Source organism: Phalangium opilio, unplaced genomic scaffold (assembly GCF_054372755.1).
Source record: "Phalangium opilio isolate 3A_F unplaced genomic scaffold, DU_Popi_V2 ptg001170l_1, whole genome shotgun sequence".
Classification (NCBI taxonomy): Eukaryota; Metazoa; Arthropoda; class Arachnida; order Opiliones; family Phalangiidae; genus Phalangium; species Phalangium opilio.
The window spans coordinates 7500425-7524764 of NW_028324255.1; the positions used below are offsets into that span (position 1 = coordinate 7500425).

At 37.0% G+C, this 24340-nt stretch overlaps 2 protein-coding genes and 1 long non-coding RNA gene across 4 annotated transcripts; all 3 read left to right on the plus strand.

The window, feature by feature from the left end:
• The first annotated feature begins 2797 nt into the window (after nt 1-2797).
• On the plus strand, nt 2798-4564 carry LOC149584661 (uncharacterized). Its single transcript, XR_016380390.1, has 3 exons — nt 2798-3707; nt 3784-3883; nt 4506-4564. It is a non-coding gene; the product is annotated as an uncharacterized LOC149584661 (long non-coding RNA).
• Nucleotides 4565-6570: 2006 nt separating this feature from the next.
• On the plus strand, nt 6571-8986 carry LOC149584662 (uncharacterized). Of its 2 annotated transcripts, XM_089863463.1 has the most exons (5): nt 6571-6760; nt 6821-7193; nt 7271-8294; nt 8356-8648; nt 8774-8986. In XM_089863463.1, the coding sequence occupies exons 1-3, from the start codon at nt 6585-6587 to the stop codon at nt 7487-7489; spliced, it is 768 nt and encodes a 255-aa protein (XP_089719589.1). In that variant the 5' UTR covers nt 6571-6584; the 3' UTR covers nt 7490-8294; nt 8356-8648; nt 8774-8986. The 2 variants fall into 2 exon arrangements, with proteins under 2 accessions (XP_089719589.1, XP_089719588.1); XM_089863462.1 differs by having other exon boundaries at nt 7271-8648.
• Nucleotides 8987-12671: 3685 nt separating this feature from the next.
• Nucleotides 12672-13390, plus strand: LOC149584663 (uncharacterized). The gene is made up of 3 exons (XM_089863762.1): nt 12672-12734; nt 12797-12983; nt 13039-13390. The coding sequence occupies exons 1-3, from the start codon at nt 12672-12674 to the stop codon at nt 13335-13337; spliced, it is 549 nt and encodes a 182-aa protein (XP_089719888.1). The 3' UTR covers nt 13338-13390.
• The last annotated feature ends 10950 nt before the right edge of the window (nt 13391-24340 follow it).

A 24340-nucleotide genomic window follows, 5' to 3' on the forward strand; every position in this document is an offset into this window, starting at 1 on the left:
TGTGTGTTGTGTTTTAGTTTCCCAAACTTTGTTAGAACAATGTTTCAAAGTCTATTAATGCGTATAATGTGCTTCTGCACGCGAGATTTAACATTGTTAGTTATAAAAATAAGGGGTCACCACGAGTGTAGTAAAGATGGGCTGTATTTTCTCAAAACAACTTAAATCGTTGCGATTAATATTTCCATAAGTTTATCATGCCTCTAAATACACAAATACGGGTCACAACTGGGCATCTTCCGCAGGCTACTGTGACGTCAAAACTCGTATAGCGCTAAGATCCGAAGAGAGAAAATTTGGAAATTTCTGTTGCGGTGCAGCCACCAAGCGGTCGAGACGATTACTAAATGGGTCATCATTTATCATCAATGGAATAAAGGATATTTTTACGTTTCGTATAGGCAGGTATTGGGGGGAACGAATTTTACTTAAGCAACCCCAAATCCCTCTCTCTCTCTCGTGAGATAGAGGCGGTTTCAGTCCTGAAACATTCTAAAAGGGATAAAAGAAACGCTAGGCTAGGCAGTACAATTTTGTATTGAAGTTGAGGTGATAAATGATACGGAGAGAGTATAGGGTTTCATTAAAGGGAGCCAGACAAACACTATTGGCATAGAAGTAGCAGCCATTTCTCTACTTAGAGGCATTATAAACTTATGATATTACCTCAATAATTGTGAGACGTTACTCTAAATACCAAACTACCTTTAATATTTAATAATAATTAACCTAAGTGGAATAGGTCTTTAGATGTTGCCGGGGAAGCAGAAATGAACGTTTTCTTCCCTCCGGTAAAAGGAATTCATGGACAGTCCTATTACAATAAAATGAAGTTTAACTTATTTTAGGAATAGATGACAAGTTGGAAAAACAAAATAAACCTCTCCGAGTCGAGACGCAATTAAGAAGTTTTTCATAAATAAATAACTAATTAATTAAATATAATTTATATTAATTATTTCAATCGTCACTAATTTACCTTAATTCTAGATATGTCCCTTTAAGAATGGTTAGTCCTAAATTCCCTTTAAACATGGCTATTGTTGACATCGGAATTCTAGCGTATTCCTCTTTAACAATGTTTTTGAAAATTTGGGGTATATAAGGCGATTGATTCACATAGAAGAAACAGAGCAACTGGGTGAACCATTGGTGGATCCCCTTACAAACAATTTCTTTAAAACTCTTTAGAAAATTCCTTGGGAAGTTTCTTTGAAAATCCTCAATGCGTTGTTGGGAAACTGCGGAATATTGGCCTCTTTTTCTTTGGAAATATTTTTGGAATTTTCTTGGCAAAAATCTTTGGAATTTTCTTGGGAAATATCTTAGGAATTGTCCTGGGAAATATCTTTGGAATTTTCTTGGGAAATATCTTTGGAATTTTCCTGGGAAATATCTTTTGAATTTTCCTGAGAAATATCTTTGGAAGTTTCTTGGGAAATGGAAGATTATGGGGTAAATTCATTAAACTGATACTGTTTAAGTTCATTTAAAGAAACGTAACCTAGGCTTACCGGATCTAATGGTATTGGGGTTCAAATAAACAAATTTAACCTAAATCATCCTAACCTTACCAAAATTAGTACTATTTTAGCTTAAAAATCCCTACTTTAAACGACAACTGTTTTCATATCCCGGTTTTACTACTATTTAGGGGACTGCTGAAACTTAGCAGTTATCACTTTTTCGGGAAACCGCTATTAAAGGAACCGCGGTTATAAGGTCCACTCAAACGGGAACCACTTATCTGAGAGCTTCCCGTTTTCGACACACGTCACTCATTTACTATGTTTTTAACGATACTAAACTACTCACCTTTAATACTTAAAATTACTCACACGTCAATCAATTGGAAGCAGTTTTGTACAGATTATGTGAGAGACCATCGTAACAATTGAATTAAAGGCTCCATGAAAAAGTTAAAATCTTCTTGGTAACTGATTTCAACCGTTGGTTGGAAACTAAATCAAGTGCTTACTGATTTTTTAAATCCCATAGAAATTGTATCGGATGAGAATTTGAGAATATCGCTGTGTACTATATTTTTCTTGATTAACTGTTGGTTGCAGTAGACGAACTACATTGTTTACCGAATTGACTTTTATTCACGTCTCCTCTTTCGTTTTATCACTGAGCACAAATAGAAAGTAGAGTCAAATATAGAAGGGGGAAGGTACAAGAAAACTATATCGGCCGGCGCCAACATGGCTCACACGCGCACCTACCTCGGCGCACATCCGAGGAGTAAGATGTCTCGTGCTCCATTGAGAAGGAAATTCAAAAAGGGTAAACAGAGGCTCACACCAGAGATCAGCGTGGTTGTCTGATTTTTTTTCCTCTCTCCGTTGGACCGATTGCGCATGTGTGGCACGCTCTTAGATAGCCACAGCACTGGTAACGTTTTTGGTCTTTCCGACTCCTATCTATTCATGCTCACTGGTTTTGTCACCTATATGTACGCTTCGACTTGAGTTTTGACTTTTCCCAGAAAGTAAACGGCCAGTGTTGTGACACTTAAGTTAAACAAAAGTTACCCATGGAAAAAAACGACACCATACTAAGCTAGCTTTGGGCTTTTAAGATATTAAAACACTTTCGATAATGGAATATGGATCTCATTCAAAGGTTTGGTGAAAAAACAAATTTTATTATTAAAATATTCAGATTGCTATTCTTTAAAAGGGAAATATAGTGTAATAAAATACGGTCTCGAAATACCAGGAATACATACACTACTTCAACTTGGAATCTTTAATAGGCCATTTTCTGGGCCTTCCTTCTTGAATTAAAGGGATAGAATCGACTTAATTAAGGGTTATCGATCAGGAAACCAATTGTTGAAACAAATTTATTATGAAACGGGGAATCCAAAAATATATATATAACTCTACATGCTTTTAGTATTAATTTTAAAATTAAGTTCAAATATTTATATTTTCGACGCTACCGCCAGCTACAGGGAAAGTGGCGTAAACTCGATTTTACGTCAAAATGACGTTGTTCCCTTACCCACCACCACCCTTTCCCTGTAAGCCGTAGTAGGTTTGGGAGATTTCCTACTAACAGTATTTTTCATCTTGCTCCGGTTTCTACTTTCCAATTCCGGTAATGGCTGATTGTGTTTTGATTTCAATTATCGTGGTTTCATTTTAATTATTGTGTTTTGAAGGGGTTCCCGTCAATTTTTTAAGTTGAATTCTTCTAAGGGAAGTCATTTTGTGTTTGAAACATCTAGTTTTTTTTGTTAAAAGTTGCGATTTAACCCAACTATCCAAACTTGCGATGGCCTCTAAGCCTTTGCAGAAATATGCCAAAAATTTAAGAAAGAAATGTGTAGTTCCGCAATGTTTCGGTGACGGTTCAGAGAAAACGCGCTCATTTCATAGTTTTCCAAGTAATCTAGAGCTAAGAGAACAATGGATAAGAAACATCAATTTTCCCAACTTTGTTTGTAAAAAATCAAGTCAAATTTGCTCAGTTCATTTTACAAGTGACTGTTTTGAGAAAAACCCGGAAATTGTTGCCCAACTGCAAGCTTCAAGTAGCTCCTCAACTCAAGTCAGAACTATATTAAAAAAAATGCAATACCCACAATATTTACAAATCCGGGAGTCCCACCACTAATGGCTAGTGCTTCTGTTTCATCAGAAATGTCATTGCCCTCAACCACTGTGGATAAAAATCCTCCGAAAAAACGTAGAACAGAGGTATGCTTTTATCAAGACTGAGCTTTTTTCCTAGTAACTTTTCATATTAAGGCATGAATTAATAATAATATTACAGGCCACTCGAGATCAATATATTCAGTGTTTGCCACCCAAATTAATGGGTTTTGCTAAGGATGCTGGAATGCAAACGTCTACTAAACTAGGAAGAAATGCTGGTAGGCCGTATTATATTGATTTTAATTTGAATATCTAATACACTGTTAGAAAAACATGTGCTATATTGAACAAGGTGGCGTTCATTGGAGTGTCCCCGTACGAGCACAGCGTTTTGTTCGATACAGAACACTAAACTAGTGTTCAAAACCGAGCACTAAACGAGTATTCAAAACCGAACACTAAACTAGTGTTCAAAACCGAGCACTAAACGAGTATTCAAAACCGAACGCAAAACGAGTGTTCAAAACCGAACGCAAAACGAGTGTTCAAAACTGAACGCAAAACGAGTGTTCAAAACTGAACGCAAAACGAGTGTTCAAAACTGAACGCAAACGAGTGTTCAAAACTGAACGCAAAACGAGTGTTCAAAACTGAACGCAAAACGAGTGTTCAAAACTGAACGCAAAACGAGTGTTCAAAACTGAACGCAAAACGAGTGTTCAAAACTGAACGCAAACGAGTGTTCAAAACTGAACGCAAAACGAGTGTTCAAAACTGAACGCAAAACGAGTGTCCAAAACTGAACATGTTCTTAGTTCTAAGACGCCGGTTAAGTTGTTCAATAAAGAACCCGTTTTTGATTAACGGGTTTCCGTTCCTAAAAGAATTCGTGTTTGTTAGTTGACTTTCAGGGTTTCGTTTTTGGAACAACTCGTTTTAAAAAACATATTATTAGATAATTAGACATGTAAAAAATTAAAAATAGGTCAAGCAAGATTAACGTATAAAAATTACATTAGCCTACTGATAAGAGGTATTCTCGCACTTAAGGTTTATAAGTTAGAGTAGTTCAGTTTTAGGGCTCGCATGTCAAAATACGCCTTTTGAATTAGAAACCTGACCTAGTCATAGTTAAACATATTTTACCTCATCGAGTGACGATGACGTCACGGAGAGGTATTATACTGGACGTGTGTGTGTGTCTGTCACCGCGTTCGTTGTTGAAAAAAAGGAGCAAATGTTTTCGCAGAAAGGAATTTTTGGCTTCTACTATGGTTAAGAAGTACGAGGCGTTCGTCTAGGGCAACGAGAAACGTCTAGCCTCTCACTGCCAAGGCTTTCACCAAAGGTTAACGCCATTGCGGGTTTCTTGATCATTTATCGTGAATCAATCGCCTTATATACCCTAAATTTGCAAACATTGTTAGAGGCATAGGCTTGAATTCAAACTTCAACAATAGCTATGTTAAAAATTGTTTTAGAAATAATGTTTCTTAAAACGGTTTAACTAGAATTAAGGTAAATTAATGTCGATTAAAATAATTAAAATCAATTATATTTATTTAATTATTTAAGAAAAGCTTCTTTATTGCGTCTCGACTCGGAGAGGTTTATTTTGGTTTCCCAACTTTTAATAAACTAAACGACGTGTAATGATTTTGTTACTTACTAACACGCATATAAGTGCAAGTATAAAGAAAATGCGCGTTTTACACATGGCAAAAGTAATACTGCCTTTGGGGCGTATACATGACGTCATTATACTAACCTAAATGACTAAACATTGAACGTAATAAGGTATCTGAACACATCATAGAACCCCAGAACGACGCTTTTAAACATAACGTCAATATAAAATTTGAAATAATTTTTTTGTCGTATATACTCTGTGACGACACTGTCCTGTCTTGGTTACTTGGTTCCAAATTAAACAAACGAATAATTTTCGATGGAATCTTTGTTCACAGAACAAAAATCAAGTTGAGAAACCAAAATAACCCTCCCCGAGCCGAGACGAATTTACTTTCTAAACACAGTTCCACCAGCCAATGAGAAAAGCCGGAAATACATAGTTCAAATTGGCGAGATATTGCCAAGGTCATTTGTAAAGGTTAACGCGATTGATAATTTACTGCTTATGTAGTAAAGCCGAATTAAAAATTAAACACCAAATTTGAAATGTTAATATCAAAAGACGTTATTGGAATATTGAGATGAAACAGAGCTTTATAGCTACACAACTATTAAAAGAATCGTAAAGCGGAAAAATATTTAAAATATTTGCTCCGATTTGCCGACTGCGAACGCGGTGACAGACAGACAGACACACACACAGACACGTCCAGTGTATTACCTCTCCGTGACGTCATCGTCACTCGGAGAGGTAACAAAACCGTTCCATGTTCAACAATATTAGTTTAAGGCGAAATTTTGTTATCAAAATCGAACGACACACTTTGAACGATTCTAGTCCATGACGTCATTTATTTTTTGGTTCTATATTGAACGAACAATTTAGAACTATTCTAGTCCATGACGTCATTTATTGTTTTGGTTCTATATTGAACGATCAATTTAGAACGATTCCAGTCCTTGACGTCATTTATTGTTTTGGTTCTATATTGAACGAACAATTTAGAATGATTCTAGTCCATGACGTCATTTATTATTGTTTTATTTTATATTGAACGAACAATTTAAAACGATTCTAGTCCTTGACGTCATTTATTGTTTTGGTTCTAAATTGAACGACTAATTAGCACGATTATAGTCTTTGACGTCATTTTCTGGTTTTGGTTCTAAATTGAACAAACTCATAGTCATTGAACAAACCATTCAGTGCACTGAACAAATTTTGAGTTTTGTTCAATCTAGAACGCGACTATCTATTTTGAACGGATTGTGAACGCCTTTTTCTAACAGTGTATCAGCTAAACATTTAACTAACCAGAATCCCTAACTGAGGCAACTGTCAATGACATGGCATGTCAAACAGATTTTCAAAGCACTGGCACATTTGAGGAAGAGCTGCCTGACATTAGCGGAAGTCAAGAGGCTAAAAGATTCTTGAATGAGGAAATTGATGAAGGAGCGGACATAAATCCCTTGGATATTAGTTATACACCCTCTGAGTTACCGCAAGATGATATTAAAGAGTATGTGTTATCTATAATATTAAATTTTTGTTACGCAAACTACTAATTGTATATTGACAGGGTTAGAAATTTCAACCTCGACACCGCGACTGCCATGACTGAGAAAAAATTTATTGTATTTGAGAGTGCTCTCCTGCAGCTCTTTCATTTCTGTTTTCAATGCCTTCTGCCATGTACCGTAACAACTAGTAACTATGGGTCGATGGTTACAGTAAATGCCACTTGTCAAAGAGGGCACACTAATAGCTGGAAAAGTCAACCTATGGTAGGACAGAAACCACTAGGAAACATCATCATTGCAGCATCTATCTTGTTTTCTGGCCTTAATCCCACCCAGACGCTGCGGATGCTAGCATTTGCTCGCATACAGAGCATCAGTAGGACGACATTTTTTCGGATTCAACAAAGTTTTTTGCTCCAGACTATTCGACAAGTGTGTTAAAAATAAATTGACATACTAAAAATTAAGAATAATTGTAAATATTAATTTGGTTAACTTCACTAATACAGGTTTGGCACGAGGAGCAAGCTAAAATTTTAAATTCTTTAAAAAATAAAAAGATGAAGCTTGGAGGAGATGCGAGATCAGATTCACCAGGTTTTAGTGCTAAATATGGGATGTATGTCTTTTTGCTTTGGTGCTGCCATCTATGGCAACACCAAAGGTATCAGCTCTTTAAAACGGACAATTTTGGTGTTCACAAGCCCCTCCTTTTTTGGTGTTTATAAAGGCCCGTTCAGACGACACTCTTTTTCCCGCTACGCTCGCTGTGCTGGGCTCATCAGATTTTCTGGGTTCACCAGCCTCTAGAAAATGCGCTGTTCACACGGACAAATTTTCTCATTCTTGATCTCGGAAAAGCGAGAAAAAAAGTTGAAAAAATTCAACTTTTTTTCTCTCTTTGCTCGGCACAGCCAATAGAGTGCTTCCGATAATGACGTCACTCTTTGTTGTGTAGTACGCCACTCTGCGGAAATGTGTTTTCTTCGGTTTCACTAGTTCGAATCTTTTGAAATTTCAGTGAGAGGTATATTGAAGGGTTTTAAATTATCGTGCAAAGTTTTAAAATGATTAGCTGTTTTCCTAACATTCACTAAAATTTTGTTTGTGAACAATCACAACCTAGGAAATTTTTAAGAACTATTCGTTTTAAAACTTTGCACGATAATTTAAAACCCTTCAATATACCTCTCACTGAAATTTTAGTGAAAACACATTTCCACAGAGTAGCAGAGTGCCGTCTGAACGGGCCTTTAAGCCGGACCGCCGCTATTGGACAGGACGACTGTTGCTATGGTTCCTACCTTTTCCTTTACCCAATCCCCAGTGTCTCTCTTGTTTACATTTTTTTTTACCGTGTTATTATTATGTCGAGCGGCTCGAGCCAGAGGGGTAATCTATTCAATATTTGATCTAGTTCAATTAATTTTAAAATGAACATATAACTAAATAAACTTCATCTCGGTGCGCAAATCCTTTAACAACAATTATGTATAAATTGATCGTGTATTGTGGCCAAAGGGAGGTCTAGAAGTAAGCAAGCAAAGGCTTAGCGTCGTTGAGTCCGAGTCTCCTTAACACTTAGAATCATTAGAATTACAGACCTATTTATATCCTCAAAAACCATTCTGATTACAACAGTATTGCTTATTTACCATTCAAATGTCGTTGTCGAAACCACAACAACGGGTTTAACATTAAAGGTGATTCAATCTGGAGTCTAGCTGTCTAAGACATTCAGTAAAGAAATATGAAGCCTGTAATATGTAACATTATTATGAATACGTAAGGAGTATTCCTACTAACATTAACGGTGAATCAATCTGATTATGACAACTAGGACATTCAGTAATGAAAAGATGAACGTAAAAACACCATTGTGTAAAGGTAAGCGTTGTTTAATACAACGTTTACAAAACCACTGGTTTTTTAAATTAACTAGCATTAACATGTTTTTCTACTAACGGTAATGGTGAATGAATCTGATTAGATCGTATTAATTAAATTCGTAGGTTGGCTTAATTTTCAACTAATGCTGGACAACATAAAATTTCATCTTAAAATATATGAACCTAATATCTGAAAATATGAATTTAATAATTCCTTTTGGACTTGATTGAATTTTTTTAAATTTTCAAATCTCTGTGAACTCAAATTAATAATGTGAGCTAGAAAATGATTATGTTGGAAATCATTAGTCTTTAAATAAATAATTTCAATCGTTATGACATGAGTAAGATATTATGTTTCTTTTAAATATAAAAAGGCAAAACAATTACATGGATAAAGGATACACGTGGGAAAGTTTGTTTTCACGCTTAGAGGATAGGCAACTCCCCTACCGACTTATAATTATTTAACTTTATATGAATATGTTTCATTGACTTAAATTACATTGGTAAAAATTATTAGGTAGGTAGCGCTTTCAATTTTCTAATCTAATTGCAGAGTTGAATTGTAAACTCGATCAAAATTTTTCAAATATTTTTTAATTAACCATAAATTTAACAACGTGTGGCAAATTACTATTAATTTAACTTTGAAAATACGTTTGGTTAAAATAAGGACGTTAACTTAATAGAATTTTCTAGTCAAATTACAGATTTGAATTGTAAAGTCGATTAAAATTTGTCATATATTTTTTTAATTAACTGGGAACGCTTCCTACCATGATTAAACTGAACAACGCGGCTAAAAGTTTCTAGTCCAAAATACAAATTCAGTTTCCTAGTATTATAATTGAAGTTCCTTAAAACATAGCCCACTCGATCACGCGCGTCCGTGAGTGCGAATCGAGTGAGCTATGTTTAAAATAATTTTTTCGGGAGCCGCCCTATTTCAAAAGGGTGTATTTTATATACGGCATCACTAAACCTAGGTGAACAATGGCGGGGACAATTCCAAATTCAGTTTCCTAGTATTATAATTGAAGTTCCTTAAAATAACTAGGAGAACAATGGCGGGGACCAGTCCGGGGACCATTTTATTATTTCGGACACTAGGGGGGAGGGGGGTCTCTGCCGCAGGCTGGGAAATAAGGATATTTTTTAAACTAGTACTTGGGACCAGTGACCCCCTAGTGTCTGAAATAATAAACTGGTCTCAGGACTGATCCCCACCTTTGCTCTTCTATAGATTTGCAATTAATAAACTGGTCCCGTGGACCAGTAACCCCCACTTTTTGAATTAAAAAACTAGTCCAAGCAATTAATAAACTGGTTTTGGACCAGAAAAAATCTGCTATTTCCCAGACTGGTCTCTGGTCCCAAGGACTAATTTAAAAAATATCCTTATTTCCCAGACTGATTTGTAACGAAAAGTTTCACTAGTGCCACCGTGCGGAGAAAACGTGAAGCTTGATCTAAAGGAAACAAATAATGGCAGGTCTTTAGCATAGCAACAACGGCAGAGTATGTGACGTTTAAACTTATAATTTAGTGCCAAATGAAAATTAGTACTCGAAATTTCTTGGAATGGATGAACCACAATTTTCAGGAGAGAATTTGGTCAAAAATGGTAAGTGTTGAAAACTTAATTACCCTAATATTAACCAAATTAGACTGTAAACACTTAAGCCTTGGTCATAACATGAAGATTATAAAAATTGGTAATACTGTTTTCACTTTGTTTAGTACCTGTTGCTCTCTCTCTTAGACAAAATCATGGACTATATTGGAAATGGGAAGAATTGCTTAATACAAGAAGAACAAAAACTAAGAAAAAATCATATTAATAGCTTTGGCGTTTCTGGAAAATCAAAAGAATTTTTAACTAAGTTATATTGAAGCGCTAGTTCTTCAAAATTCAGGATTATCGGGAAGAACCGCACAAGGTTAAATTGGACCTGAGTGACAGCAATGAATTCGTGGTAGTTTGTTCTTGCCCAGCAGGAGGAGGAGGAGGGTTTTCCAAGCATTGCATAGCTGTCCTACTAGGTTACTACTCGTAAACAGGGAAGATAACCTTCCGACGCTAACCTGCACTGACGTAAAACCAACTTGGGGCTAACTAAAAAAATCAGTTCAAGAAATGCACAAGGGCGTTTTTTTTTGGTTCCTTTCAAGTTTCAAGTGACGAGCTTGGGCTGAAATAGCCTTACAGCTTCGAAAATATATATTCTCATTGATAAACTGTGTTGCATTACAGCTCCCACGTACAAACTAGTGCATTTTGAATAAAAAAACATTCCGTAAATCACTAATGGGAAGTACAAATTACGAATCAGCCTTTCAAAAGCACATAGAACCCAGTGAAAATATCTTAAGTCACGTCAGAAAAAGACAACAGGAAGAAGGAAGCGAGGAAAAACTGTAAACTGAAAGCCCTATCAAGAATGATAAAAATAGATTTCAATGTGGTAAGAGAGACAGCGTGATGTTGTTCTTCAATATTATGCTGGACAGAGTGGATATCACGCAGCTCAATTTAGATGCAAACATTGCTATTAGTTTAAATTCACTAACCGATGAAGAGAAAGATTTCTCATGGAGCGGTGAATGAAATGCTAAGTTTTAGTGGGGAAATGTAAAGCCCCGCCCATTGGCATGGGCGGTAACCACTGGATATTTTACTTCCAACAGCGACACGTAGATGGCGCGAAAATCTACTCTTTGGCGCGAAATTTAGAAAGCTTTGTTTTAGAACATTGGTGTTGCTATAATGTTAGTTCAAATCTTCATAAAATAAAGACTAACAGTTTTCTAGTAGCTACTTTGTTTCAGGGATAATTTTTCTCTGAATTTTTGCAGTTAATTACAGGATGAGGAGAGTAGTCTTTGTAAAGTGCGGCGCTTGGAGTCAATTTAGGTACCAAAAATGTGAATAATCACGATAATGAAACGGACTGAATGCATGTTAAACTAGTTTTATTATGGTCTTAACTTTGCATTAATATGGCCAAAGCAAAACAAGTTTAACATACATTCATTGTATTTCGTAATCGTGATTATTTACATTTTTGTTTTTGTGCTTGCCTTCTTTTGGCAGACAAAAGGTATAAGCTTATAAACGGACAATTTTTTTTCCCTCTTTTCTCCCTTTTCGCCCCTCTTTTTTCCCCTTTTTGTCGTGCAAAAGCCTGCCTTTTTTGGTGTTTATGCGTTTACCCGCTATAGCACCCAGCACCATAAGAAGCTGTAAAAGAGACCCACATTAGGCTTGGGCTCCTAGAAAAAGAGACCCACATTAAGCTTAAGATCCTAGATAAAGAGACCCATATTCGACTTGGAGCCCTCCATAAAAAGTGTTCCAGATGAAACTAAAAGATCAACACTAAGTTACTTTACTTATAATAAAGCACCGACACTGCAATCGGAATTTTCATAAAAGGACGCAAGGGGATCGGATCCTAGAAAAAGAGACCCACATAAGGCTTGGGATTCTAGAAAAAGAGACCCACATTAGGCTTGGGATCATAGAAAAAGAGACCCACATTAAGCTTAAGATCCTAGATAAAGAGACCCATATTCGACTTGGAGTCCTTCATAAAAAGTGTTCCAGATGAAACTACAAGATCAACACTAAGTTACTTTACTTATAATAAAGCACCGACACTGCAATCGGAAATTTCATAAAAGGACGCAAGGCCCCCAGTCCACCGATGGACTTTAAAGAAAGTCGTTCAAACTTCATTCGTTTCAAAGTGAAATTTACAGACGTATAATTCTCCCTTTTAGCAGTATATTTTATATCTATTGTATCAACTCTGAAGTAAAAATATTGTTGTGGGGCTAATTCTAGGCGGTGGTGGTATATTTATATATGAGTACAATCATTGAATAATTTTAGTTCCAGTCACATATTATACTACAAGTATCAATTTTGCTTAATTAAGAAAGCCATTTATAGTAAATGTCCCATCCCGTTGGATAGAAATTTATTTTAATTACATGCCAAGCACCAAAGCGTAATATGGCCGGGGCCATATTGTTTGAAAGTCAAATTAAGAAAATTATTCATTTGGTTCTTGTGCAAGTAAGAAATAATGGAAAGGAGAAATAAAAAGATATATTTGAAACCAACTGTGTAAATTATAGAGTTCTGAAGTTAAAAATAGCGTGGCCATGGAGCTTGAAGGCTTAAAGCGGGGTATAGCTTTCCTTCTAAATGGTGGACTGAAGATTGCATCCATAGTTACTGACCGCCACGTTCAAATTCGATCTTTCCTCAAAAAATTCCATCCAAAAATTAAACATTTATTTGACTGTTGGCACATGGTTAAATGTAAGAATGATTATTTCTACCTATTCACTAAACCTACAACTTATCCTAACCTTAGCTGTGAAGAAAAAAATTCATGCCGCAGCCACAAAAGAGTTCAAAGTTTTGGATGAGTGGAACAAGAGCGTACAAAATCATATGTACTGGAGTGCCACCTCTAGTAAGGGGAATGCTAAACTCATTCAAGCAAAGTTTATGTCAGTGTTACGGCATGTTGCAAATATTCATCGAGGCCATGGCAGGCCCTTTTCAAAATGCACGCATGGTGATCTGGCTTTGGATGAGAAAAAAGAGAATGGCTTATTCCAGGTATTATCCGGTTTAGAAAATCATTTGACGTTTCTGATTAAAATCTAATTTTACAGGAACAGTAGTATATGAGAAATTTAAAAAAATAATTTGTCTTTTTGAAAAAGACATATTACAAATATCCCCGGAAACCCAGACTTCTAGAGTAGAAGCGTATAATTCCGTATTAATCCATTTTGCCCCAAAAACACTCATTACTTGTATTTAGGGATGGAAGCCAGGTATGTCTAGGCTATCCAGAAATTAAGGACTAATTTTGTAAATAACAGGGTTGGCACAAATTTTTATGATTGAAAATCTCATAGTTATCCAGTTTTTCTGACGTGTGTCAACCCTGAACAAAACGTCTCACTCGAAACGTTTCATTATTAATTTAAATATATTTTAATTTAAATATATTTTAATTTTTAAATTTCTATTGTAAGAATGTTATTAGCGGCTCTACATTATAATGAAAACTCTGACAAAATCCAAGCCACTACGAAAAATGGTAACCTAAGATGGAATATATATTTCCCAAAGTTCAAAAAAGGTGACTTTTCTTTAAAACCAATCATGCAAGCATCGACCTTTGGTAAGAAATATCAGTCATTGCCATCAAATTTTAATTTTAAAATGTAATTATTTCTTAGCATACGCTGAAAAACTCTTTCAAACACTACTCACAAAGTGCGAACATTCATACACTGTAAAAAATGAGCGTGCTTTTGGCATTCAAAAATGGTAGCGACCGTTCAATTTTGAACAAGCCTCTATTGACGCATTCAGATTTAACCACATATATTCAATTTTGAACGAGGAGTGTTTTACGCGTTCAGAACTAACCATAAGCATTCGTTTTTGAACAAACTACCGTCATATTGATTAGAACTTAACTATAGCATTCATTTTTGAATAACTTATGTATTACCATTCAAAAATTAATCATTATCCCATTCAATTTTGAATAACCACCTTGCGCTAATGAAGCTTTCAGTTATGGTAGTTATGGCATTCTATAAGTTATATAAGTATTAAAAGAAGAGCGTTTTAGACGTTCAAATAACAAATTTTTGCGCATTCAGACGAGGATGTTTATGGCGCTCCAACGAGATTGTTTTTGACGCTCAAATGAGAGCGTTATGGGCGTTCAAACGAGTGTGATATAGGCGTTCAAACGAGAGCGTTATGGGCGTTCACACGAGAGTGTTTTTGGCTAGAAAAAACACTATAAGAAAAACAGCGTTCAATGGGTATTCAAAAGTAGGATTGTTCACGAGCTCGAGCCAGCTCGGGCTCGTGACGAGCGAGCCGAGTTCGAGCCGACAGGCATCGAGCCACTACGACTCGCGAGCCGGCTCGCGAGCTTAGTCACTGATATAGTGCTTTCCTTTTAGTCTTTATTCTCTCCACCAATAGTTTTCCGATGTATTTTTACACGAAATATAGCGTGGGAAAAATCTCTCGTCTCTAACCTTGAGCATATTTTACCGAGCGGGTTTTACTGAACCTCTACATTCCTAAACATGATATGGCGTTTATAGTCGTTCTCAAGTTTGACGTTGGTAGTAGCAATTTTTTTAAAAATGTATATATTAATCGAGCCAGCTTGGCTCGGCTCGATCATTTTCGAGCCGAGCCGAGCTAGAGCCGAGCCAAGACCCAGCTCGACTCGAGTCGAGCCGAGCCGCCGGTTTTTTGACTCAAGCCGAGCCGAGCTTTTAAAAAGCTGGCTCAGCTCGGCTCGTGAACAGTCCTATTCAAAAGTGAGCGCAATTGTTCATTATTGAACAGTTTGGAAATGTCAGGCGTTCAATCAGGAAAAGTGTGCAATATCATACAAGATCTTGGGTATCAAAACAAATAATCCAATAATATCTCAACAATTTACTATGACTTGCTTATTTACCCTGAATTAAATATGTATTTGTCTGTATATACATCATTTTATAATAATATCAAAGTAAAGGTTACGGATTATGGTGTATTTCACCAATCCCTTATATTTACATATGCCTTCAAATCGGTTAATAACGTAAAACATACTCCTTAATAATTGAGGGGAACTTGATAATGAACGCGTCCCTTAAAAGTGGAGTCTCTCTTCATATAATTGAATTATTATTCAACACAACGATTAATGTATATGTGTTTCAAGTCCACCCGCCCTGAGAAGATGTACTAGCTTTAAACACATTAGATTTCTTCCTTATCAGTGCCTACATTTAATATAGTTTGGCCTACCATAAGGAATTCAATAATGAAATTTGAAATCGAACTTCTCTATTCAAAATTGATCGCTACAACTGTTAAGTTTCGATGCTTCATCAAACGCTTGTCCACCATGTATTGTTAAATGGTGAACTGCTCAATTTTGAACGTAAGCAATTGAATATGAATGCTCGATGAAACTCTCCGATGTTGCTCAATAATGATTGCAAAAACATACAATATTAAACGTTTAATTTTCAATTTGAATTTGAACGATTTCGTGCTTAAATTTACACGATATACTAACCTTTTACGCACCGTTCAAATTTGAATGCGTGAGCGTTTAATTTTGAACAATAGTGATCTGTTCAAATTTGAACGCAAAGAAACTATTCAAATTTGAACGCAAAGAAATTATTCAAATTTGAATGTTGAAGCGTACCACCACAGTGTTGGGGCTATGCACGTCTAAGCATTCAAAAATGAATCTCACTTTTTTACAGTGTACGAAGAAGGTCGCAATGAGAGCCTTGCTACTCAAGCTGAAATACCAAGGCCATTATCAGCAGACTTTCCCCACCCAGATAAAGAAGCAGCTGTGGAAGAATTTAAAACTGCAAGACGGTTTTCACATTAGTTTTGATTTAATAAAATAATATTTACAAAAATTTAATATAGTACGTTGTACAAAATTTATTTCTTGGGGTAAAAAATAACCCTTCAAGCTGGGCCAGGTTCCGTAAAACCTTGATAAATATCTGATGGATATTCTCGTCGAATCCTATTAACAGCGCAACTTGGAATTGGGCGTCTCACTCGTTTTCCCAAAACTCTGTATATCCATCTAGTATATAGTCTATAAATCAAACATCTATAGGTACTATAAAACGAGGCCACAATTAATAGTTTTGAACATGTGTGTGAATAAAACTTTCTTAGAAACATATTCAAATAAAACTTACGGAGTTATCTCGTCCTCAGCAGGCTGATAATTATTTTCTCGGAACTCATCAAAAAGAATATTTAAAATGTTTCGCCTCATTATGTAATTAAAAGTTTCGGTTTCAATAATACAATTAAATTCTCCAATTGCATCAATTAATCGTTGATTAGGAAGCTCTTCTCGGCAACAAAAACTTTCCTCCACTGTTGGCATGACAAAACAAAACCCACAATTACTCCTGTTGAAGAAACATTCATTTATAAAGATGGGGCTCGGATGCTTGAATCTCTAATAATTGAACATTAAAATCATATTATTACCAATCAGTGTTGTGAAGGCGGGGATTATCAACTTCCATTGGGGCTTGACCGCCTACTTGGCCAAGTTCAGGTTCCTGGGCCAAGGGTTCAAACTGGTAGGGTTGCAGTCCGAACACTTCATGATCGCTCTCAGAAGATGAATCGTTCTCATTCGATTCGTTAATAATGTTAGATTGATCAGATTCTAAACTATCTGATAAATTCGACGCTGAAAAACTATTATCACTAATGCTATCACCAGAATCCGAGAGTTCCAGCTCAGCACCGCTAGAATTTGACATTTTGCTTCTGAAGCAGACTACAGTATAAAAAGTAACAAAAAATCCTACTGCAGAAGCTAAAATCGGTGGAAGCATTCCAGTTTTTCCCTACCAATAGGATCGCATCCCGTTCTGACGAAACAACGGGTATAAACAAGTTGGCGGGTGACCATGTATAGTTTAAATTTTTAAACTTATAACGTTCTTTTTCCGTATTTAAAATTTTTTTTCAGACTTTTTGCGTACACCACATAATTTTAGGCATACTTTTTTATATGTAACCATATGCAGTTTATACTAAATGAAAAAACTTGGTTCTATCCCTTTAAAGAGGAATAGGCGTAGATACCATCACACTGACGTCACACATAATTTATTTGAGCTTAGAAAATCACGTGATACGGCCGGGCTTGCGACCTATGCTCACCGCCACAAAGACGGAGAGAGACTTAAGCAAGTAGTCCACTTGGCCCAGAGTTGGGCGGACTCTGTTTCAACTCCCGCCGGCATTCGTCTTTGAGGCTTGCTGGACTAGGTACCATACGCACCAAACGCACCGCAGCGTCGTTCGTCCGGCCGAAACCAACAACGCATGACTTGGCCTTGCGAAACCGTATCGTTACCGTTTTATGTTCGTAAATCATCCGAAAGAGGGCGCCCATTACTTAAGTCCGAAAGCATCGTTTAAGGAACGTTATTAGATGGCGTTCTGTTCGTCTTTGGATATGTGACGTTACGTTAACGATACGGTTTCGCAAGGCTCAGTGGACTACTTGCTTAAGTATAGGCAGCCCTGCATGGTGAGAACGAGGGTAAATCTACGGTACACCGTGGAACCGGAGCGCAGCTTTCTCGCGCACAGTTGACGTAGGAAATGACAGAGACAAGACGAGTAGGTCTCCGCCCCTCTCCCTGCGCAAAGTTTATGCGTCCTGAAACTATACGTACCGAAAGTTGTTCTTACTACCCCCTATTGTCCCATTCTTCTGTTTTTTTTTTCAGCGGATTTTATAAGGCGAGTTTCTATCTCCTTGTTTCTCACTTTTTTTGACAAAGTCATCCAAAACATTAAATTTATTCGAATAACCAATGAGAAGCGAGGAAGTACGAGCTGGCGGTTTAAGGCGTTTTAGCCTTTTCCCTTACCTTCAATCCGATAATATTATGAGGTCTGCAGGCGTTTATGATCCCAAGTAGAAGATATTCTATGTATTCCTGGTAATACAAATATATATCATGAACCTGACTTAGTGCAATATGCTGAGTATATATACATATTTAATGTATTTGTAACGAAACTTCTAGCAGAAGTATTTTTCTGAATGTCTATGTTGTTTTATATTCATCGATTTTATCGAGGTTGGAATTCACAATACACCAAATAGTAATAAATTTCTTTGTCTTTCTGATCGAAGAGACCAAAAAAATATTCGCCTACTAGTTGTTTTTACTCCAATACACATCGTCTCCAGAGGCCCAAAAGTTTAGTCCTTCATGATTGGTCACAATATGGTTACAAAATGATTTGTCACAAATTCAGGGGCGCATTCTACGGGTCAAAACAAGACTAAGTCAAGAAAGAACTATGGTCCAAAACTGACCACCCGCGGAGATACGGGCCATCAAAGTATCACGTAAAATGCGATGAATTTTCCCTTCAAGTGAAGCGACGAATATGGCTTGACCATATTGTTTTCAATAAATTGGTCATAATTGAAAAAGATTCGATATTTAAGAAACAATCGATTCTGGGGGCAGAGCTAAAAGCATTTTAGACCAAAAAAATAAACATTTAATTTGGTAAAATGTTTTAATTTGACCTAAAGTTACAACGGCGTTTTAGATCGCTGTAGTTGCTGAGTGGCTTGGTTTTTCATTCATTAAACGATGGCCCATTCAACTTCTTTGTCAAGCCAACGAGTAAAGCGCTTTTACGTGTAAGCAAGAGCGCCTAGTTATTGGAAATATGTCGTGACAACGGCATGAACCTAGTAAAACCGGCGTTTTTAACCAGACCGTGGTATTATTACCCAATCTCGCATGTTATCGAACCCCTGTGGAAGTTACGTTTGCCATCGAACACTCGTCGTCGGACATTCTTCTAAAACAGATTCACTATCGGCCACGTATGCAATAAATGACGCATATGGCGACAAACGACCAATGCTATTTCTCACGTGATTGTAATACTGTATGACGCGAATCCTTCGAAAAGTAGTCGCTTAAGTACATTGCTGCTAGTAATGATTGATAACAACTTCTGCTAGATCAAATGTCAACTAGTACATTACAATGTTTTTTAAAGGGTGCAATGAGCATCGAGATAGTATTTTATTAATTAAATTCTACAAAATTTGTTCAAAATGTTGTCCTTGAGTTCTTACGCAAGCTTCGGCCCTCTTAACGGAAGACCCACGAACTCGTTCAAAGATTCCTGGTGTATTTCTGATGGTTTCGCATGCCTCAATGATCCGTCGACGTAACTCTTCGATGTTTGGAACTTCCGTTTGGTAAACCATGTCCTTCCATTGACCCCAAAGAAAGAAATCCAAAGGGTTGAGGTCGAGCGAACGAGCTGGCCAAGCCAGGATAGGTGGCGTCCAAATGTGCCCGAACGTTGCGCTTGAAATGAGCGGGAGCGCCATCGTGCATAAACCACATGTCGCGCCACTGAGCCAAGGGCACATCTTCTAAGAGTTCCGGTAGCGTTTCAGTTAGAAATTGGAGATAATGTTGACCGTCAAGTTTTTGTGGGAGGAAGTGCGGTCCGATTAAAAGATTACCAACGATACCGCACCAAACTAAATTTTACTTGATGACTTGCTACCACGATGGCGTGCGGGTTCTCTTGGCTCCATTGATGCATGTTGTGAGAGTTGATGATTCCGTCCTGGGCAAACGTGGCCTCGTCGGTCACTAAGACCATGCCTGGAAATTGGGGCTTCGCAACACATTGGTGGATAAACCAGTTTGAAAACTGTAGCCTCCTTGGATAGTCATCTGGATTTAAAGCCTGAACCTTCTGGTAGTGGTACGGGTGAAATCCGTGATTGTTTATGATTCTCCAAACCTTTAGATGATTTACATCAAGTTTATCTGCCACCTTGCGGGTACTGGTTCCTTGATCATTTTGTAAGATTTGCAGGACTTGGTTTTCTATTTTTTCGGGTACATTTTGCGGTCTTCCAGCTCCACCCCTTCGCCGTAGTTGCCCGGCCCCTGTCTCTCGCAAACGTCCATCTACCGCCTCGAAAGTTTGACGACACGGCAATCGTCGTTGAGGAAACATCTCTTGGTAAAGGCGCCTGGCTTCCAGAGCATTCCCGAATGCTCGTCCATACATAAGGTGCATATCGGCTAGCTCCTCGTTTGAATAATTTTCCATAACTCTTAGGACTGTAAGTTTTTTACTGAAGTGATTGAAACTAGCACAGTCCCTTCTTATGGCAAAACAAATGTTTTTTAATTGGTCTACTTAAAGACCCTTTAAAAAACATTGTAATGTACTGGTTGACATTTGATCTAGCAGGTGTAGTTATCAATCAATACTAGCAGCAATGTACTTAAGCGACTACTTTTCGAAGGATTACGCGTCATACAGTATTACAATCACGTGAGAAATAGCATTGGTCGTTTCTCGCCGTATGCGTCATTTATTGCATACGTGGCCGATAGTGAATCTGTCTTAGAAGAATGTCCGACGACTAGTGTTCGGTGGCAAACGTAACTTCCACAGGGGTTCGATAACAGACATGCGAGATTGGGTAATTATACCACGGTCTGGTTAAAAACGCCGGTTTTACACGTAAAAGTGCTTTACTCGTTGGCTTGACAAAGAAGTTGAATGGGCCATCGTTTAATGAATGAAACACCGAGCCACTCAGCAACTACAGCGATCTGCAAACGCCGTTGTAACTTTAGGCCAAATTAAAACACTTTACCAAATTAAATGTTTAATTTTTTGGTCTAAAATGCTTTGAGCTCTGCCCCCAGAATCGATCGTTTCTTAAATATCGAATCTTTTTCAATTATGACCAATTAATTGAAAACAATATGGTCAAGCCATATTCGTCGCTTCACTTGAAGGGAAAATTCATCGCATTTTACGTGATACTTTGATGGCCCGTATCTCCGCGGGTGGTCAGTTTTGGACCATAGTTCTTTGGTGACTTAGTCTTTTTTTGACCCGTAGAATGCGCCCCTGAATTTGTGACACATCTTTTTGGAACACCCTGTATTGTCAACTTAGTAGACCGTTTTATACTAATAACGCAATGGCTAGTTGGCCGTCAAAAAAATCATGTTGCCATATGGTTTTCAACGTTTTCCGATCATAAAGAGAAATAGGGTTTTAAGTATTTTTCTGGATAAAGCAGATAGGTCAACACTCTTCTCGTAGTATTATATTATACTCGTTAGTCGTGTTTAGCTGGAGGCCGGGGCGTCCGAGGCTTAGCCTCTATCTTGAAACCAATAATTAACAACTTAAATAACAATAAAAACGGTGCTAAGCCTTAACTGCGTTGTTGATAGCAACAATGACTCTAATCAGACGACAACTAAAAATAATGAAAATAATCTAAGTAGAATCGAGAATAATATGAACCGATACGAAATGACTTCAATTCCAAAATCCAGTGCTACTGAGGGAAAAACAACTTACAGGCGAATTTTTTTTATCGATCTATTGAACGGTGTTCTATAATTTTAATTGCCCTGTTGTAAAACTAGCAAAGTTAAAAAATGTGGTATTTCGTTCGTTTATTCAAAAATGTATTAAGATGAAATTGTTTATTCATTGGGTATTTTAAATATAGGAATAAGTCTGGATAATAATTTTATTCCTGTTAAAAGTAGCGCGTCGAGGCCCGTAGAGCTCGGGATTTTCTATCCATTATCCACAAATTAGTGGATAACCGATTATTTATAAACAAAGTTGTGGATATAATACGATTTAACACGTAAGATCTGTGGATAATTCTCGAGTAAGGATAAAGGTAAAATAACGTGGATAATGGATAGATAATGCCGAGGGGATATTCGCTAACGATAAAAGAGAGTATACTGTACTCTTCCGTATACGCACAAGATTGTCCGTATAAGGCAGTTCGTGTGGCGGGGGGGGGGGCTCAGTATACTTCCACCTTTTTCTCTTTCCCTCGAGGTGGGAGCATTGCGGAGGGGATGTGTAACGATTGTCACGCCCATTACTTGTGGTGTAAGATTTTGTTGATTCCCGGTGCTGGCGCGAAATTTGAATTTGCTTTTCCGTGCACTGGTATGACGTCACGTGACTTGTTGAAATTTAGGATATTCTGTGTCATTTAACTCAAGTGGTATTATATGGTGTATCTTTAGGATATTGTCTATATTTAGGGTATAATTTCTTGGTAATTCTATAGGTTCTGTAGGCCCTTTCTACACCTACCCTTCCCGTATTGTTATTCTGCTTAGGGTATTGAGGTCTCTCTAAGTATGTTTATGCTATTCTTATACTGAAGACAGAGTGTGGTCATGTAATTGAGATAAGGTTTACGTAGTTTATTGAAAAAGGTACAAATTAAGCTACGACGCTGTTCTACAGTAGGGTGTACTCATGTTTTGTATTGGTTAGTAAACGAGTTACTGGGTTCAAACAATAGTACATTTTAGCAGAAGTATATAATACTTCTCTTCGAGAGAAGTGTACCACAAAGGGGGTACACTTCCCAACATCGGAACATTTAGAGCAAGGTTACTAAACCGAATCACATACACGATAAATAGTTCCCTCGTCATTACTCTATTAGCGCTTAAATATTTGGCACGACGCGCTTGCGCATTTTTTCCCACGTCAAGACGAGGTTTGTGGGATGATTGCTGGGGATTTAGTGCCAAACAACTATAGAATTCACATTACGATGCGATGCCCATTTGTAGTTTGATGAACGGGAAAGCAAACTAAAAGAGTGAGCCTGGGAAGAATGACGTTACATAACTAAAGCATTAAGAGGAAACAGAGTGTCATCCTTCTTCTATTATCCCCTTCTGATTTTAGTATCAAAAAGTAGATTTTACGGCAGTTTTTACACTATTTTGTAGCAGACCAATAAGTATAATAACCTATAATTAGTTAAAATCAACAAATATTACCAGGAATTCATAACAATTAAAATCTTCTACTGTACGAGATTTGAAGGAGCGTTGGTCCCCTCGGGCAGGCGTCTTCACTGACATCAAGTATGGTACAGGGGGTCGCGGGATCGGTTCCCGGTGTGGCAGAAAAATAATTTAAAATGTAATAAAATACGTTACGCCACGTAGGAAGTGTAATGTGAACTTTGGGTGAATTTGGAGTCAAAAATTCGCGGGAAGTTTGAAATTCAAAAGGTTTACTTACGAAACTCATAAGGTCACACCAAATCCAGCGAGCCAACCAGCCAGCCTTCCAACAGAGGACGGAACAATAGTTTTCCAACTCTAAAGAGCGGCAAAACGAAAACTGACGAATTCAAAAAAGCTATTCCTCTTTTCAGTGCTTAGAAGTAGATTTTTTATTATGTGTAGCAAAAGAGTGCGTTTATTTAAAAAGGGTACTTAAACTAAACTAGTGAGTTATTTACGGTGCACAGAGGGATCGTTTCAAGAATCTATGCCACAACTTACCGGCAGCTCCCTACACTAGTAACTTTTCCACAAATTAGAAATTATCATGGGTAAAACTAAAATTAACTTTCATCGAATCGAGAAGTTGTCAATTGTTATGTTGTAAACGAAATTTTTCTTGGAAATTTTACCAAAAACAGTATGGAAATATCTGGCCTTTCAAACAGCTGTCATGTAAATAGCTCTTTGAAAATTTTGTAAATGGAAATAGGAAATATAAAAGCAAGTACGCTGTATGAATCAGTTCAAAATTTTATAAAGTTTAGTTGGAGATTTCACTCGTCTTCTCCGAAATCAGTTTCATGACGATAAATTTTCACCAAGTAAAATAAACGCGCATGTAATTTTTTGGAAAAAGTCGATTAATATTAAAACCGTTTTAGCATAAACCGATTCTCTAATAAACTACACCCCCCACTGCCACTTTTAACGTACATTTTCCCGGAATTAATTGCATACTCTGTAATTTCATGAAACCGGAAATTACAGCTGCAACCTCGTTTTAACGTAGAGTTAAAAATAAGCACCACATATAGAGCTCGGAATCGGATATCCATTATCGTTTGTTATTCACGTTTATGTCTACAAATTATTCGCAGGTTAATTTACCCAGATATAAAATATAGTAGCTTTTATTTTATAGGTTGGCCTATTCGGTTGTAGGTTGAAAGATGTATTGTTTGCAAGCCCATA